The sequence below is a fragment of the Triturus cristatus genome, chromosome 2_2 (genome assembly GCF_964204655.1).
Source record: "Triturus cristatus chromosome 2_2, aTriCri1.1, whole genome shotgun sequence".
Taxonomy (NCBI): domain Eukaryota; kingdom Metazoa; phylum Chordata; class Amphibia; order Caudata; family Salamandridae; genus Triturus; species Triturus cristatus.
This window is the reverse complement of record NC_140582.1, coordinates 357,355,673-357,375,003: the sequence shown is the minus strand read 5'-3', so window position 1 is coordinate 357,375,003 and position 19,331 is coordinate 357,355,673. Positions and strand designations below refer to the sequence as shown.

Below are 19,331 nucleotides of genomic sequence, written 5' to 3'. Positions count from 1 at the left end.
TGGCATTTTCTTTCCTAACTATTAGGTGCTTGCAGCTTGTCTCCTGGGTCAAGACTAGGTGTAGGCGGCCGCTGGTCTTTGTGTATTGCTCCAGACAGTGAGACACAGAGGGACAAGGTGTTTGCAAAATGGGCTATCTCGGACTTGATGAGGGGAATGAGCTGTCACTTACCAGACTGCAAATCACAAAGGCTCTGCCTGAGTACACTCACAGAGGGTTTAACATTAGTCTTTTGTGTCTCCAGACAAGCTGTGGCCAGGGCATGAAGGTAGGAAATTCCAGACACCTCTGGGGTGGCAATATGCAGGACCTTCTCCAACTTCAAAGCTGGCACTAGGTAAAAATATGACTCTGCTCTTCAGTACACCTCTGGACCTGTGGAAGACTCAAAAGGACTGCTGTGCTGCACTACTACCTGAGAGAAAAGGACTGGACCTGCATCTTGAAACCAGGACCACAAGAGTGACGATAAGAGCTAGTTGGCTGGCTTCCTAATCAGACCCTCAGGGACAAAAAAGACTCCAATCACCTTGAACCCAACACCTGGACTCTGTCTGCTGTGAGTCTTGAGTGGTGCTAGTCCCAGGCCTGGGCCTGAAGATTTTCTGACAGCCCAGCTTTGTTCACAGAATTGACACAGCAAGACGCAGCACAGCTCCGCTTTGAAACTACTGTTGCGTAACACATCCGTGAGGAAGGACTCTGCAGCTCGTCGGAACCGTTGCTACGCGCACCCTCCTTGATGCAGGTCCTCGCATCGCAGCCCGGCATCTCCTCTGGACCACTGCTGTGCGACACATTCTCTACACAGGACCTCACATCGCAGACCCACAGCTCCCTTGAATTGCCACTGCTCAACGCATTCTTGACGGAGCACATCACATCGCAGCGCGCAGCCCATCGGTAAGTTAAGCCTGACTGCTTTTGTGCCAAGATACCAGAGGGTTAAGCATAGGTAATTTGGGGTTGCTTGTGACTTCACCCCGACAGAAATTGTGGTTGTTGCTGGAGTAGGGTTCCTCCCCACCCCTCAAACAGTAAGCCAATTTCCTACAGCAGGGGTAAACAAAAGAATAAGGAGATGGGGAGGAACCGAACTGGCTATAGGAAGAGGGAGGGAGATAAGAGAACAAGATGAAAGGATAGGTTGGGAGGAGGAAAAGGGGAATGTTTTTTCCAACCAGATTGGAAAACAACAGTTCCTATTGATCTTACTTAACTATTTTGGTGCTGAGGACGTGCTGGAGATGTCCACTGTATCAGTGCTCAGGTGTTTAGAAAGGCTCCAGCACGTCCGACTACTTGTGGCAGGAAGTCCCTTTGTTGCTCACACCAGAGGGATTTCCTTATATATTTTTATTTTGGGATGCTGGGAAAGCTTGCAAGGCATTTATTTGTTTTTGGGGTATATAATAATGATAAGTGTGCATGTCATTTGGGCTCTTTTCACTTTCCCTGCATCTGTGCTCGGGCCATAATTTAGAACCCCTCGAGCACCAATTCAGACAGGTGAGGTATCACTGGAAAAGGGAGAATCTCCCCTTTCAATGGCGGTTTTCCTAGTGCATCCCTGCAAAGGGGATTGGCACTGGAGGGTGATTCCCAAGCAACAATGTCTCCACCACACACACTCACTCCCTCCCTCCAACTCCCCCCTTCCTTTCGCATAATGTGAACAGCTACTTCGTCCACAGCAGGGCTACTATTGTTTTTTGTTCACTGTTAAATTTTACCAATGCACTCATACGACATGTGCATTTTTTATGATCCTCAACGTAACAATGGTGGACAACCATGGCTGTATATTGTGAGGACGCGGCCGAACTATCTGTGGCAAACAGATAGAGCGAAGGATTATATGGGCACACAAAATCGCTCTGCTTGTCACTAAAACTCAATAAAATAGGTTTTCAAAAAGTATGAAAAGGATATCTTTGGTCTATTGGCAGCAGGGAAGGATTAGTCTGAAACATTGTAGGGCACTAGAAAAGAAGCAATGGTAACGGGTGCTTGAAGAAAGGCAGGAAAACTATCAGAAATGCTCATAATTAAATATGTAGTCATATCCTTTATGTACAGATTAGTGAAAAGGGTGTCAAGTCACAGGATATAGGCATGACAGGGATCTCTCCTGCACCAATCATACTGTCAAGGAGCTGTTTTATCCCTTTTCTCTTCTGCAAAGGACTGTTGTGTCTAGTTCAATTAAATTTCAACAAATCATCACTCAGGATATTTGGACAACACTTGGAATAGCTGGAGAAAAAATATAGCAATGGTCTATCAAGTAGTTGATATAGTTCATGCTAAAGTTTGAACTGGAGAAAGAGTTTGACACTGCGATGGATCTCAACAGCAAATTTCATGCGATGAGTGCCCCAAAGAAGCTTGGAAATGGAGCATCAGTGGTGTGAGCGAGGGTAGGGATCTCAGTTAGGAGCATCATTCAACTTTTTTTTTTTTTTTTTTACAAGAAGGACATTTATCAATAAGAAAGGATGGGGGGCATAGAATACTGAGTTTGTCACAAACATCCTTGTGTAAAGTCTGCCATGTTCGAAGATCTTTCTCAGGGAGACAGAAAAGGACTTGTATTCTGACTATACAGGGCATGGTGGTAAGCTGCATCTTTAAGAATTTTTAAAGATGCAAATTGAGTTCTGTATTCTGTAACAGCTCATGTCACTGGTACATTTTCATATTTATTTTTCAGTTTTAAATAATGGTAAAAACTGTGCACTTTTTAGTCAATTAAACATTACCACTAAGTCAACTGGCTACGTTTTTGAGAACAAAAAAAGATGGAAAATATTGCCTCCTGTAGCCATGTATTCCTTATTTCGGAAGAGCATTCAGACTGACCCCCTCATGTACACACACAAACCTTACTGTTTATAAAAGCTTTACGTGTATGGGTTTTAAAATGGGGAAACGTCTAATTCCCCAGAATATATCCAAAGGTGGCATTTATAATGAAGCAGAACTCCTGCACATACATCCCTGTATCCACACAACCGCAGGTCTTCGCTCACAAAAAAAAACAAAAATTCCCATGTTTGTCACTTCGAAATTGCATAATACTAACCCATCCATGCTAGCCCCGGATTGCAAATTAGACAAGGACTTCAGTGTGCTTCAGGACCATGCAAGTGGTAGTGGTGCTAAGCAACTGTCAAATGCAATACCAAGAAGGTACCCTTTAACTTAGCACCGTTCACTTGGTGGATAATCCTATTGCTGACTCGCAAATTAGGGACCAAGCGTAAACTGGGTATTGTGTTAAAATTTTGAGATGCAAAACCACAACTAACTTTTAACGTTAAGCTAAAACAGAAAGAGGCATAAAAGACAACTGTTTCAACAAACGGGAATGAGAAAGGGAACTAAAATTTAGGTAGAGGAAATACTAGAAAGCTTTATTTATATTGCAGAGACAGAGTCTCAATGTTATTATGCTCACTGTCTCATTGTTGACATGCTAAATGCTGAAAAGTCAGAACGTTATCAAGTAAACTGCAAAGAAAAAAAAAGCACGCCACTAGAAGACTATAGGCAAACCATAAATACACTTTGGAATTGAGACAGATTTTCACACTATCAGAAAAGAACAATCGGTGTGTCCAGTGAGCAATAGAAGCAACACATATAGTCCACTTCCAACCCGAACAGAGAAACATTTCACCTTCCCAATATGACCTACTTCAGTTGTAGTGTGAAGAAAATCTTAATAAAATCTCATACATCAAATAAAAGGTACAGTGCGTTTTATCCAAATCATAGATCGATAACACAAATGTTTCTGCACTGCACAAATTAGAATGTGCAATGGCTCATTTAAAAAAACAAAAAATCAAAAGAAAAACAGTTTAATACATCTGCAATTTCTCCTTAAATGTGGAGTCCTTTATGTTGAATTCTCACCTGAAAGGACACTTAGTTCCCACTTCTTCTCCCGTGCTATTTCGCTTTGCTGCTTTACTATAACCTGAGCATCTTCTGGACTTTTAAATCGAACATGGCACTCTGTATCGCCCTCTAACAAATCCACATAAACGACTTCAGCCATTCCCGAAAGAGTGTCCTGTTGGACAAAATATAGACCAATATTAATAATCTACAATGATGTCACTTTTAGGGGCATGAAATAAAAGCCCTCTTATTGATCACAAATCCAAAACCTACATCAAACGAGTTTACAATGGTACATGGGTTATGTGTGTTCTGATGGATGGTTTTCAACAGGCTATAGAAACCAATCTGCTGAAAGCCATTCACAAAGAAATATTTATTTCTACATGTCAGTCTTAGTTTGGAGTCTTTTGGGAATGGGGAAATTTCCCCATACCCTGCTTTTCTTTTTTTTTTCTTCTTTTGGACGGGTTCCCCCATTCGTTCTCCTGGGATGGATTTTGGCTCCGGGGACCCAATGTGTGTGTGAGTGGGTATGTGAGTATCTGTGTGGGAGTGTACGTAGGTGTGCAAGTAGCTGTGTGGGTGAGTGGGTGGGTGTGTCAGTGGCTGTACGGGTAAATGGCTGTGTGAGTGGCTACATGGGTGGGTGAGAAGGTATATAAGTGACTGTCTGGGCAAGTCCCAAGATGGCTGCCAACACATCCTGGTTGTAGTGTTGGAATCAAATCAGAGCTCTGCAGTTATTCATGAAGGCTTCAAGGTTGTAGATATACAAATTTGCATTTCGTTTAATTTCTCCAAAACTACAGAACGGATTTACATTAAATAACTGAAAGCATGATCTGAGAATCAAAACCTACCTTTCTGCAAAATTCGGCGTAATTCTCTTTAGCGGTTCGGGTTTTAGTCATGTTCAAAGCCTCTATGAGAATTATAATAGGAAAAGCAATTTTTTTCACAATATAATGGCCCTTCATTTTTTCCTGGCTGTCAAAAGTGCGGATGACTCAAGATGTTGTATTTTTACACCTATTATCTCTTCAATCATTTATGAACACATTGATCACATGGGTGTAAGCATTAAGAGCTTACACACAATTGATACTGGATGGGTGCCGAAGAGTGGAGTATCTGGTCCTTATTGAGAAAGAAGATTTTTAAAATTGAATTGGTCATCTTTGTCATCCTTATACTGGATTACTTTATGCATTACTATAACCAAGTATACCTCTCCATCTTACTCAATCAAAACAACTGATGATAATGATGAAATGGATTCAGAAAATTGGTTTTTCAGAATGTCATGAGACTGATATGAACTTGGAATTGAATCACTAAATGACCACTGATGTGTAACAATTTTGATAAGGTTGCTCAGCCAAAAATTGACTTTGTTACAACTGAAGGTTGTCATATTCCTTCCTCATAATCTCAGTCTTTGGCACCCCTGAACTTTCTTTGTTTCCAAAAACCCGGAGCTTCTCATCGAAAATTTGTTTGTCAAATACTATATATTTGTGCCTTGCCTTTGGCTCAGCAGCGCTCACTATATAACTCTTGCTAGGGGACGTCCTTGTCAAAATAGTCCTTGGTTCACAGATATATATATTTTTTTGCTGATAAAACGTTTTAAGATATCAACTGATGTAATCACAGAATTTATTTTCATCATGAGGATTTTGGCCAAAAGCCTATTAGCACTTTGGGGGTTTTGGCTCCAGGCTCCAAGTCAGTTTCATTAAATTCTGAGACAGGAGCTCCTCTTGGTGGAACCATTTAAACTTGATAGGGTACGACAAGTTATCCAGTACCACACGTCATGGTGGGTGTCTTTGCAAGTGTGTTCCTGCTTCCGGAGAGGGCAGATGTGGGGCTGGAACAGAAGATGCAAATTTATTAAGTGGTACTGCATATTCTGTAGCAGCTGTAGCAAACCATTCTTAGCTAGAAGTAAATCTCTAAAACTATAGATTTTAGCGCATTCTGCAAGTCTCTGCCTTAGCACAATCCGTGAGATCCTAGAAATGTTAAGAGGTAAAGTAAATATGACAATTCTGGAAGGGGATCCAATAAGGAGGACACAATTTGGCCACAATTAGGACTTTCACAGGGACAAACTGTGGAGGTCACCGATAATAATGAAATGTATTAGTTTTGTATAGCGGGATCATGACCCAGGAGGGTATAAGAGCGCATCAAAGTTGGGGTAAGTAGGATACAAAAAGTGGGACAAGAGCAATCGTTGCAATTAGGTTCAAGACGAGAGCATGATATCGGCACCATTCAGAGCATTTAAAAACAAGTCTGGACGGATCCAATAATAGAGAAAGACAGGTAATGTACACAGTACCCCGTAAAATCATAGCCTGCCAAAACTATTAATCACGGATCACACAAATGAAAAAGGACAATGATCAGATAATGGGAGAAAAATATCACATAAATAACATACAAAGATGTGCAGTGGCCTGCTCACACGGTTAATCCCAGAAATTGCAAGATTAACTCATATTAATGAACATAGGAACATGGATATATCTCCAATAAAGTAGCCATCCCTAAAGTGGGTCAGGGAGAATCGAGCTTGTAAGTAAGGAGAGCAGAAAACCCGAAATTAAGTTATAAAAATGGGAAGTGGTCACAGGTTTGGCTTCTTCTTGGTATCCTGTTAATTGTAAAAGTTCAAGGGCAATCTCTCATGCTCTGTTACATAAATAGCAAGACACTTTCATATATTTTTGTATTTCCAGATTCGGAGTAGTGTGGTTCAAGAGAACATTAAAAACGTTCATGATTGGAATGGGAAACATTTGGAGGTTATGCATCTACTCTGCTAAACTGGGAAAAGAAAACTTTTATTTTCAGAAAAGCACAAGTGACTTAATCAAAAGGGGTCTATCACACAATCAGGAGTAACATGGCATTTAAAAGGCAGAATTATATCAATAAATGGGCCAAAGATTTAAGTGCACTGCCTCAGGACCAATGAATCTATGTTTACTGTTGGATTGTCCAATTATTCAGACATATTTATTTACATTTTATGAATGTTACTTCTACATACCCTTTTTGGACTTGTAGAACAAGTTACTTACCTTCGGTAATGCTGATCTGGTAGAGACTATATCTAGCCGCAGATTCCTTGCCTTTGAATTTACCCAGGCGTCAGACTGGATCCGAAAGATTTTTCATGAGCAGTACCCCTGGTAGATTGTGTCGATTGGCCCCGTGTTCGTTGCCGGTGGCGTCCACGCCAGAAATGACATTACAGTACCTATATAGATGCCAGCCAGGCACACTGATATCAGTTTCTTTTCATGACATGACTTTCATGAAGCGCAGTCATGAAGAACACTGACCACTATTGTGTCAAAACTAGGGCCCTGAAAAGGATCATCCCTGCCTCTAGAAATCGGTTTGCAGAGCAGGAAAGATGTGTGGGTCGGTAAGAATCTGCGGCTATATATACTCTCTATCACCGTGGTACTCATAGTACGGCCCGCAGGCCGCCAGCGGCCCGGCAGGCCTTCATTGGCGGCCTACGGACCTTGCTTTGTCATTTCTACGTTTCCAGTGAGGCCGACAGTAAACACAGAAGTCGACCGCAGGAGCATACATAGTGAATACGTATTAAATAGATATTCACTACGTATGCTCCTGCGGCCATCTTCTGTGTTTACTGCCGGCCTCTGTGACCTCACGGCACCAACGGAAAGCTTCCCAAAAGGCCCTTTAAAAGTAAGCTGTAAGCGCTTTAACAGCTGACTTTTAAAGGGCCTTTTGGGAAGCTTCCTGTTTGGACAGAGACAGCTAGAGTCAGAGACAGAAACAGATAGAGACAGAGATAGAGACAGGGACAGCCAGAAACAGAAAAATACAGATAGAGACAGAGATAAAGAGACAGGGACAGACAGATACAGATAGAGACAGATACAGAGAAAGATAGAGACAGAGACAGAGAGAGAGAGACAGATGGAGACTGAGACAGACAGAGATGGAGATAGAGATAGTGAGATAGAGATAGTGAGATAGAGATAGTGAGAGGGAGAGAGAGAGGGAGAGATAGATAGATAAATGTGTGTATGCCGGGTCTGGTGGCTCAGTGGACTAATGCATCCGCTGCAGGGGCCTGTGTTCAAACTCATGGTCACAGGTTTTTCTTTTGTTGTTCTAGCCCCGCCCCTCCCCCCCACTGACCCCACCCCCACCAATGCGGCCCTCAGCCACAAACCACACTGTAAATTTGGCCCCCGAGAGACAGTTTATGAGTACCCATGCTCTACCAGTTAAGTAACTTGTTCATCTGATAGAGACTTCTTGCTGCAGATTCTTTATCTTTGAATAGATGCCAAAGCAATACCATTCCCGGAGGAGGGTGTGCAAACTAATTTCAAATGAGAAAGTCCTGCAGGGCCGAATGGGCACAGAGCTCATTCTTGCTGACCTGACTGCCCAGACAATAATGTTTGATGAACATGTGCTAAGAAGCCCATGTTGCTGACGGGCAGATATCCAGGACCAGGACCAGGACTCTGCGTGCTAACACAGTATTCACAGCTTGAGCTCCGGTGGAATGAGCTCACAAACCTCCAGATTACTTCTTGGCCAGTGCGAAGCAGATTTTGACGCAGCGTATGACCAAATGAGAGATGGTTCGCGTTTGCACTGCCCAACCAATCTGTGCACCCACATACCCCATAAAGAGTTGGTCGTCCACCTGGAACTCTCGTGTACGGTCAAGGTCGAACGACAACACTCTTTTTGGGTCCAGGCGGTGGAGGCAATCCTCTTCTTTAGAGGGATGAGGAGGCACGAAAAAAAGTAGGCAGGATGATTGACTGGCTTACATGAATCTGTGTGACTACTTTTGGTAGAAAAGAGTCACATGTGCGAAGCACCAGTTTGTCAATGCTTATATTGAGAGATGAGGTGTCTTAGATAATAAGGCCTGCAGCTCACTCACTTAACGGGCAGAAATAATTGCCACAAGGAAGGCTGTTTTTAGTGAGAAGCCTGAGGAGACAATTATGGAGAGGCTCGAAAGGAGCGCACACGAAAAAACTAAATTAAGTTCCCACTAATGCATAATGAATGGTTAAGGAGGGAAGAGATGAGTAAGACCTTTGAGAAACCTATGTACAAAAGGGGACTTGAACAAAAAGGGTTGGTCAGGCAACCGCAAGAAGGCAGAAATGGCAGATAGATAGCCCTTAAGAGTGCTGCTGGGCAAGGGAAAGAACGAAGAGTAAGACTTCAGAATGAGTAGCAGAAAGGGGATCAATAGTTTTTTCAGCACACCATGCCACAAACATTTTTCCAACAGCAGGCATATATCGTCTTGGTGGACAGATGCCTAGCTGCCAAGATGACTTTACAGACTTTAGGAGTAAGGTCAAAAGCGGCCATCGCTCACCTACACACAAGAAGGCAGAGAGCGGACAGGTTCGGGTGAAGGACCTTCCCCTGCTGCTGTGACAGAAGATCTTCCCAAAGGGACAGCCTGACCGGAGGATCGATGGCCATGCTCAGTAGCTCAGGATACCAGACTCTCCCTGCCCAGTCCGGAGCCACAAGGATGACTATGGCCCAGTAGTTCCTCATCTTCTTGAGAACTCTTGGTATTAGTGGCATGGGCAGAAAGGAGTACCGGAAGCCTGAACTCCACTCCAGATGAAAAGCATCTCCAAGTGAGAGCTGCCTTGAAAACTCCACCGCAAGGTGGAGATGACATTTGTGATCTTCGTCTGAGTTTGTCTGCTCTGCTGTTCAGAGATCCTACCTGTCCCATAGGCTAACATGGGAGTTGCTTTATAACATCTTACCAGCATAACTTTCCACTGGGACAAGATGGAGAATTGGAGCTTAATCTCTCTGAACTCAGAATTTAATAACACATCTTTTAGTAAAGATGGTTTTTAAATTGTGTGTTTGAAAATGCCACTTTTAGAAAGTGGGCATTTTCTTGCTTAGGCATCCTATGTACCTCTGCTCTGTTGTGTATTGAGTGTCTGGTTTTGGAGTGACAGGAGATGGGGATGTGCATTCACTGCAGACAGTTAATGGGGGGTTTGAGGTGTGTCTTGCCTTTCCTGGGTGACTCAGAACTGGGCTGAACAGACCTGGGCTGCATTTACAGTAGTGGGAGGAGTTTTCCTTACACCTGAATATATACTGTCTCCTGTGGACAACACTGTCTCCACCTCCTGCCAAGAAGGTGGGGCAGAGGACAAATCAGGTTTGGACTGAGTTGAGAGACTTTTTGCCACAAGAGAACAAGGGAAAATAAGGTATAAATATTGGGGCCCAGAATCAAAAACTTTAGAACTCTTTTGGATCAAGGAACCTGCCAATATGAATAGCTGGAGAAGCTGTGAAGAAGAACTACCACTTTGCTGTGTGCTTTGCTGTTTTGGCCTGCAGTGGCTGCTTCTGTCTTGGGCAGAGAAAAGACTGGACTGGACTTTATGCTACTTCTTTGTTCGAGTTTCTCCAGGGGGTTGAGGTGGAGCTTGCACCCTGTTTAAGAAGTCTCAGGAACAACAAAGACTTCAAGTCCATCTGCTACCAGCACTGGGAACTGTATGTTTTGTGCTCCAACAGGAGAAAAAGCAATCCTACGCCATCAATGATGCTGCTGCCAGCTCCCTGTCCTGAAAGCACCAGAGGGGGCCGGGTACTGCCACACTTCGCACCGCAACCCTGGTCTCACCGATGCTGCCGCCAGTTGCGCCACCGAGTTGCTGCTTGCATCGTGACCTGTGGGCACCGCACTTTGCACCACCTCACTTTACACCGCCGCCCTGGTATCCCCGAGGCCGCCACGCCCCGCCGTCAAAGACGCCGCTGCTAGCACTGTGGTTTGAGGGCACCGCTCTTAAGTTACACAACACACCGCGCTGTCCCACACCTCAGCCTTGGTCTACCGACGCCATCGACTCGGGTTCATCATCCGATGAGAGAGCTTTAGCAACGACAACGATGCTGCTTACACCGTGACCTGCGAGCACTGCAGCCCTGGTCTCACTGACGGCGCTGGACAACCGTCACCGAGCTGCTGCCAACACTGCGTCCTGAAGACATTTTGCACCGCAGCCCTGACGCACGCCGGAGCTCGCGACTTCAACCACACGGAGTTCGATCTGCAACACGTGTGACTTCAAAGGCCCGACGTATTATGCACCGTTCTCCGGAACCGATGCCTGCTTACGCCGTGCCCTCTTCGGAGCTCACCGCGAGGTCTCCGACACCCTGCATTTCTGAAGGTACTGTTTTGTGGGTCTTCCAAACACCGTAGCTGGCCTGCAATGCCGCGGTCAGCCAGAACTGTTTGGATATGTGGTTCATGACGCCGTGATAGCCCCAGACGGAGCTATCGACTTCAAGGAACTGTATTTTTAGACTATTTTTGCTTATTGATAATTCTAAGAACTGAATGGTGGACTCTTATCATTTTTGGTCTGGTTTTGCACAGATAAAATGTTGGATATTTTTCTAAAACTGGTGAGGTGTTCTTTTGTAGTGTTTTCACTGTAATACTGTATGTTATGTGCAAATGCTTTACACAGAGCCTCTGAGATAAGCCTGACTGCTCATGCCAAGGTACCAAGGGGGTGATCAGTGATTATTTTAGAAGTGTGGCCCCTTTATCCTGACTAGGAAGAAAGGTCCCTACTTGGACAGGGTAACAACCTGCCAACTAGAGACCTCCATTTCTAACACCCGGAATAGAGGCTAAAACATCAGTATCGAAGCCTGTATATCCTGGACTTGCCGCTGGGGAGGATAAGCCCGAAACTGCTCAAGTGTCAAGAAGAGCTCAGGGAGCCTCTGAGAGGGAGTCTGGTGTGACTTCGGCATGTTGATAGTGAACCCCAGCGAGTTAAGATGGTTTGCCATAGTCTGGCGGTGGGAGATGACAGGCACCCCTGATCTCTGCAGATAAGCTGCAACCACCGCCATCACCTTGGTGAACACCCGAGGGGCGCTTGTAAGGCCAAAGGGAAGCACGATGAACTGAAAGTGCTCGTAGCCTACCGTAAACCGCAGGTAGTGCCTGTGGGCAGGCAGGGCGGAAATATGAAAATAGGCGTATTGCAAGTCAAACACTACCATCCATTCTCCTGTATGGAGAGCAGCCAAGACCTGAGCCAAAGTGAACACTCTTGAAGAAGAGATTGAGGGATCGCAGATCTAGAATAAAACAAAAGGCCTTTGTCGTTTTTGGGAACCAGGAAGTAGCTGGAATAGCAACCACAGTCTACTTCTGGCACCAAAATCCTCTCTATAGCTCCCTTGGCCAAGAGAGCTGTGAAGTCCTCGAGGAGAAGGGACAGATGATCCTCGTCAGCCGGTCGTGAGATAGTGGCATGGGGGGATGGGTAATCTTGAAGAGGAGGGAGTAGCCCCTTCGGACAATCTGCAAAACCCACTTGCCTGTTATGGACTGCCAGTGAAGCAGGTGATGGCGAATCCTGCTGCCAACTGGGTGCTCATGGTGATAAAGGGGCAGACTAGGAGGGTTTGGAGGCTGTTGCAGTTGGGGGGGAGGGAGTGGTGGACTGATCAGACGGCTGAACACCTGACCCACAAGGTTTGGGGGTGCAGTGTCCTCGTCCACGCAGAGGTTGGGGAGCATGCACAGCACTGTGGCTGGGCGGTAACTGGCACAGATGGAAGACCCTTCCTTAGCTGCGAAAGGCGGATTGGGAGGAGGCGGTGGCTGCAGCAAGGCCTAAGGACCTGGCGGTAGCCCGAGTCCTTGAGTGCTTGAATGCCAAATCTGCCTCGTCTCCAATGAAATTGGTGTCATCGAAGGGCATGGTCATAATGGAAGCTTGGACATCCCCCGAAAAGCTAGTCTGCCTCAGCCATGCGTGGCGCCTAAGGGCCACTGTCAAGGAAACCTTCTGCCTAGCGAGTAGGTTATGTCCAGTCCGCTTAGAATTGTGAACTTTGCTGCATCCCTCCTGTTGCTGACAGCTCGAGAGAGTACGGCAAGGGCCTCCTCCAGGACTAGTGGCAGCACTTGCGCAACCATTTCCCAGAGCATGTGGGAATAATGGCCCAAACGGCATGCGCTGTTCACAGACCACAAAGCCAGGCTGGCGAAACAAAACATTTTCCAGAATGAGTTCGCCTCTAGGATTTCCTACCCATCTGCGAACCAGTAGACAAAGCGCCTTCGGAGGTTAAGGCTTGGACCACCAAGCTTTCAGAGTAGCGTGTTGCGTGAGGAGGTTGGGGTCCCCAGGTGCAGGCGTTGGGCGGCGGGCAACCGTCCTATTCACAGGAGCCCATGTGTTGGGTTTGGACCAGGTACCCAAAAGGCCGGCAGTTAGAAATGGAGTAGCGGTTCGGAAATGGAGACTCCCGTTCGCAGCACCTCTGTCTAGATTTTAGTCTCGACTGCCACCGAGAGTGGCTGAAGTTCAAGAACGTCAGCCCCCCTCTGCACCACCATTGCGTAGGAAGCTCCCTCCTCCATAGCCACGGTGCGGGGAGAAAGCAGACCAGTATCTGGAGATGTATCCAGGCCACTGGCTTCACCCAGTTTCTTACACCAGTCCATATTTTTTCCCCCTCATAGGACTGGTATTCTAAAGGGTCAAGCGACCCCTTCCAGTCTTTTAGAGAGGCCTAGGTCAGAGAATAGGGCTCAAGCTCCAATCTGGGAGTCAAGGCTTTTGTTGGAGTCAGCGTTGGGCGACGCCCATCCGGGTCGGAGTCATGGATGACCATGGAGATGCAGCAGCAGCAGCGTCTGCATTAGGACTGGTGCCTGGGGAGGTCGAAATGTACGATCTGCGCTGGTCCGGATACAGAAATTGATCCTTGGGGGCACACTGGAGCCAGGGCTTGAGAAGCCAGCACGGAACTAGATTGGGGGCCCCCTCCGATGCCACGGGGCCCAAAGGCGCATCGGAGGAGTCGGGCCGCCCAAATATGAATCGTATGGCCTCATAAAACTTAAGCTGGGCAGTAGTCGCTCCGGCTCCCGGAAAGTCGCGGCGGCACGGAGCCGGTCCAGGCGCACGTTACAGGGAACAAGGCCCAACATGCTGATGCTCCCTCATCGTGTTACACAAGTATCAGTAGGACTTTTTGATTGGGACGAAGTCGACTTCGGATTCCGCAACTGGTCCTGGGACCTTCACCTCGAACGTGAGCTTGACTTTAGGGCTGACAGAATTTTGCTCTTGTTCCAACCAAAATCGCTGTTTTTGCTGCTTTTTAATTGTGTTCAATTGTTTGCTCATTTTAACTGTGTTTAATCTGTGCCAACTGTTAATTTGCGAATTTGCACACTCGTTGAGGATATACATTTGGGGGCACTTTAAAATTGTATTTTTCGCTGCCGTGTGAGCTTTCCTCACTTCCGGCGGGACAGAACTAGGCGCCATTTTTGTCTTGAACGCGCTCTAGTCTCCCCACCACCGGCACTATTTAAATGCACGCTGCACGTTCGCAGGTGCTTTAGGGCTGACAGAATTTTGCTCTTGTTCCAACCAAAATCGCTGTTTTTGCTGCTTTTTAATTGTGTTCAATTGTTTGCTCATTTTAACTGTGTTTAATCTGTGCCAACTGTTAATTTGCGAATTTGCACACTCGTTGAGGATATACATTTGGGGGCACTTTAAAATTGTATTTTTCGCTGCCGTGTGAGCTTTCCTCACTTCCGGCGGGACAGAACTAGGCGCCACTTTTGTCTTGAACGCGCTCTAGTCTCCCCACCACCGGCACTATTTAAATGCACGCTGCACGTTCGCAGGTGCTTCAGGGCTGACAGAATTTTGCTCTTGTTCCAACCAAAATCGCTGTTTTTGCTGCTTTTTAATTGTGTTCAATTGTTTGCTCATTTTAACTGTGTTTAATCTGTGCCAACTGTTAATTTGCAAATTTGCACACTCGTTGAGGATATACATTTGGGGGCACTTTAAAATTGTATTTTTCGCTGCCGTGTGAGCTTTCCTCACTTCCGGCGGGACAGAACTAGGCGCCATTTTTGTCTTGAACGCGCTCTAGTCTCCCCACCATTGGCACTATTTAAATGCACGCTGCACGTTCGCGCAGCGGACGAGCGCAGCGGGCGTGCCGCTGGCGCGCCGAAGGTACGCCTAAGGCAAGCCCGTCTGCGCCCGTCAGCAGCCCGACGGGAGCCGGGGCCAGTTATGCTGCCCATTTCAGGGAGGATGATTCTCGCCAACGGTCCTACTCACGTGAGTGTCTTATCCAGTTGCGGGGGTCGTCTTGTAACCCGAAGCTGTTCCCTAACCTGTATGGAACTAGTGACTTTGTGTGTGAGGCGTGTGGCTTCTGCCTTGAGTTGGGTGTGGGTTCTGGCACTAAAATATCTAACTCCCGTCATTTCGGCGGCGCTACTCAATGTGCGCTCTCTGAAAAAGCACCACGCAGAAGTGTTCGAGCTCCTGGACGATAAAGCTCTGGACTTTTTATTTCTCACGGAGACGTGGCTTGACAACTCCTCCGACCCAATTGTTACCTTGGCCATTCCCTTGGGGTACAAAATCAGCAGATTAGATCGTACCACAGGGAGAGGTGGGGGGTTGGCTGTTATATTTAAAGAGACGTGGACTTTGGATAAGTGCTCTCTCAACACGTGGGAGGGCTGTGAAGTTCTGGATTTTAACCTTCGCTGCTCGGCCCACTTTTCTCTTGGTGGGTCCCTGATTTATCGTCCGCCGGGAGTAGCCCATGCTTTCCTTCAGGCCTGTGTGGAGGCGGTCTCCATGAGAGCGCTACAGTTCTCCCATTATGTGATTCTTGGCGATATCAATATTCATCTTGACCATAATAATTCGAAAGACACACGTGATTTTCTTGATATTTGCCAATCTGCGCAGCTCTCTCAATGGGTCGATCAGGCTACTCATATTGGTGGCCATATTCTTGATCCTATTTTTTCCAACTTCCCTATCTCTGTCGAAGCTCCACTCCCTGTCCCCTGGTCTGATCACTATCTTATTCCCTTCTCATGGGTGGTGACCCCGCCCGGGGTCAGTCCAATGGACAGTCATAAACCAGCGTTTAAGAAGGTTGACCCCCTACTTTTTGCCAAGGCGTTGGCGGCCAATAGGCCGCCTTTGTCACAAGACCTTGATCAGTGTCTTGTTGCCTTTTCTAACTGGCTTTCGGGCTCTTGGGCGGCCATTGCCATACCCACCTCGGCTAGACAGTCAAGGGCTTCTCCCTCCAAACCCTGGTTTACGGAGGATCTGCGTCTCCTCAAGCAGGGATGTAAGAAACTGGAGCGCGCCTGGCGTCTTAGCAACTACTGCCCGTCAGCAAAGAAGCAGCTTAGGCTGGGTCAAAAAACCTACTATAAAGCGATCTCTTCTGCTAAAAGGGCTTTCTTCGCCACTCGGATCGATCAAGCCAAGAATAACTCGAAAGAAATTTTTTCTATCGTCCAAAGTTTTCTGTCCCCTGTGGCGCAGAGCTGCATTCTACCAGCATCCACGGCTTGGTGCGAGACGCTCTCTATATTTTTTCGGGACAAGATTTTAAAGATACAAGGCAGCTTCTCTGCCCCGCCTGTCTCTACTGGGCCCATGGTTCTTTCTGTCTCCTCTCTCACTACTCCTGCGGTGCTGCCTACCATTCATTCCATGTCCAATTTCTCCCCGGTGGATCTGTCGGGTTCTCTGAGAATTCTTCAGGGTCTGAAGTCCGGTTCTCCGGACGATCCCTGCTCAGCAAGACTTCTGGCTTCGGTGGCAGAAATAGTCAATGAGGAAGTTAATTTCATTATTAATCTATCCTTGCAGGAGGGCAGGGTTCCTAGCTGTTGGAAGCAGGCCAAAAATCACCCCCTATTGAAGAAATCGACTCTCGATCCTTCAGTGCCGGGAAACTACAGACCTATTTCTCTTCTCCCTAGCCTGTCTAAAGTCTGTGAGAAGATAGTGAACAGACAGCTGTCTGAGTTTGTCGAGAGTGCGGATCTTCTTCATCCTGCCCAATCGGGTTTCCGGCCTTCCTTCAGTACGGAAGGTGCTCTTATGGAAATCTCTGAAGCCATTCGGGACTGTTTAGACGCCGGCGGGAAGGCTGCCCTTGTGCTGCTCGACCTGTCGGCAGCCTTTGATACTGTCCCCCACTCACTGTTGCTTGACAGACTCTCGAAGATCGGTGTGTCGGGCGCGGTTTGGGGCTGGATCAAATCTTTTCTGGATGGCCGCTACCAGCAAGTCTGGATACCCCCGGCGGCTTCATCACCACTTCTAGTTGGCACGGGTGTTCCCCAGGGTTCGTCCCTTAGCCCCCTCCTGTTCAATATCTATCTTACTCCTCTGGTCTTTTTAGCAGAGGGGCTGGGAGCTAAGGTCATTGCATATGCCGACGATACGCAACTTCTGTTCACTTGGGACAATCAGGGGTCCTCGGTGGCCCATGTGCAGAGGTGTCTCTCCTCGGTCTTCGAATGGATGGCGTCGGCACATTTAAAATGCAATGAGGATAAATCCGAGGTTTTGATGTTCGGTGACTTCCCCTCTGGATTCAGAGAGTCTATCTGGCCGCCTGAGTTCCCACTGCCTGTTTCAAACAGCCAGACCGTTAAGAACCTGGGCATCTATTTCGACAGTAATCTTTCCTTTTCTAGCCAGGTTACTCGTCTGACAGGCTGCTGTTTCGGTCTTCTCAAAATTTTGAGAAAATTCCTTCCGCTGCTGCCTCAAGCGGCTAGGGAATCTGTGGTTCGGGCACTTATTTTGTCCCGGTTGGACTATGCTAATGCCCTCTATGCTGGGGTCCCTGCTTTTTTACTCAATAAGCTTCAAGTTACCCAGAATGCGGCTGTCCGCATGCTGGGGGGGCTGGGTCCCAGGCAGAGTGTTCATGGCTACTGTCGCTCCCTCCATTGGCTTCCGGTCAGGGCCCGGATAGCTTTCAAATCTCTTACCCTTGCTCATCGCGCCCTGCATAGACGGGGGCCGGGATACCTTCAGAAACGGTTCTCATTTTACGTGCCGGGGCGACACCTGAGGTCTTCCTCTCTCAGGCTTATGAAGGTGCCTCGTTTCCAGCGCCATAGACTAGGTGGCGCTTCCCTGGTTGTGTTTGCTGCCCGCGCCTGGAATGCGCTCCCCCTTTCTCTCCGAATGGTTGAAGACTCTGGGGCTTTTAAGAAACTACTAAAAACTTACCTCTTCTCGTAGGGTTGAGCCTTAATTCTGTCCTCCTTGAACCACGCCGGGAAACTCCTTCGAGTATCTGTGCGCGTAATAAAAGTAAATAACATAACATAACTTGCACAGAGTCTCAGGCCAGGCCGCCATGAGCATTAGGGGCCGCTCCCTCAAAGTCTTTGGGTGCATGGTCCAGCAATCTGTGCACAACTTCAGGTCGTAGTCACGCTCCATACACCACAGAAAGAGGAGGTGTGGGCCCGTCACCGACATCAGGCAGTGACAGGCTCCGTGTGGCTTGAATCCAGTCTTGCACGATTACATCCTCAACACACCAGGAGGAAACCCCTCAAAAACTGTTGACAACACGTCAAATTAATCTATCCAAAATTGACTGAGTTATATCTCTTTTATTGGATCAGCATTGGCTTGTGCAGAAAGAAAAGAACTGACATCAGCACGCCTGGATGGCGCCTATATAGGTGCCCCAACGTCACTTCCGGCGTGGAAGGTGCTGATGACTGACAGAGCCAATCGACGTCACCTACGAGTGCGCAGGGGTACTGCTTATAAAAAATTTTCTGGATCTAGTCTGATGCTTGGCGAAATTCACAAAGGTAAGGAATATGCAGCTAGAAGTCTATCAGACATATCACTTCTATTATCTCCTTTATGGCTCTCCAGTTTACCAGGTAGTTCATCAACTATGTTACTGGATCTCTTGGGAAGAATAAGACATTTTTAGATAGAAATTTTATTTTTTATTATGAATTTTACTGAGCTCTTGAACTAAGCCAAATGGTGTTTCGCAACTTTCAAAGTCATTTGTCGCTTTTTCTGGGCAAACAATGCGACTTATCAAATTGTGGCAATATTCTTTCAGTTCAATAACTAGAGTGTAAATATTTCAACTCCTGAAAGATCAGCAGGGTTAACCATCTCTTCAAAGGGATACTTTGTGATATGTAAACATTTATGTAAGTGGCATGAAGACTCTACAGGAATCTGGAAAGGCAGTTATCATAATGCAATTTTCTCTATGCTAGTCTCTGTATATGACTGAAGGAGAACATGCTAACTGCTGAAATATTGTGGGGGAAACATGTAACAGAACTATACACATACTAGGTCTCAGCAGCTAGTAGGATCCTCCTTTGGAAACCAGATACTGCTAAAATTTATTTTAAGCTGGAAGTCTTAATATTGCAATGTTTTCAAGGGTTGGCTATGGCTTATATGCTCTCATAAGTCAGATAATATATCCTGACTTC

General features: G+C 46.6%; 1 protein-coding gene across 2 annotated transcripts in view; it reads right to left on the bottom strand.

Annotated features, from left to right (window-relative positions):
* The window catches only part of LARP7 (La ribonucleoprotein 7, transcriptional regulator), a 126,182-nt gene that overhangs the window by 18,267 nt on the left and 88,584 nt on the right, over window positions 1–19,331 (bottom strand). For both annotated transcript variants that reach the window (XM_085641437.1, XM_085641438.1), the window contains exon 11: window positions 3,923–4,082. In XM_085641437.1, the coding sequence (XP_085497563.1) occupies window positions 3,923–4,082 (160 nt within the window). The remainder of the gene's footprint in view (window positions 1–3,922; window positions 4,083–19,331) is intronic.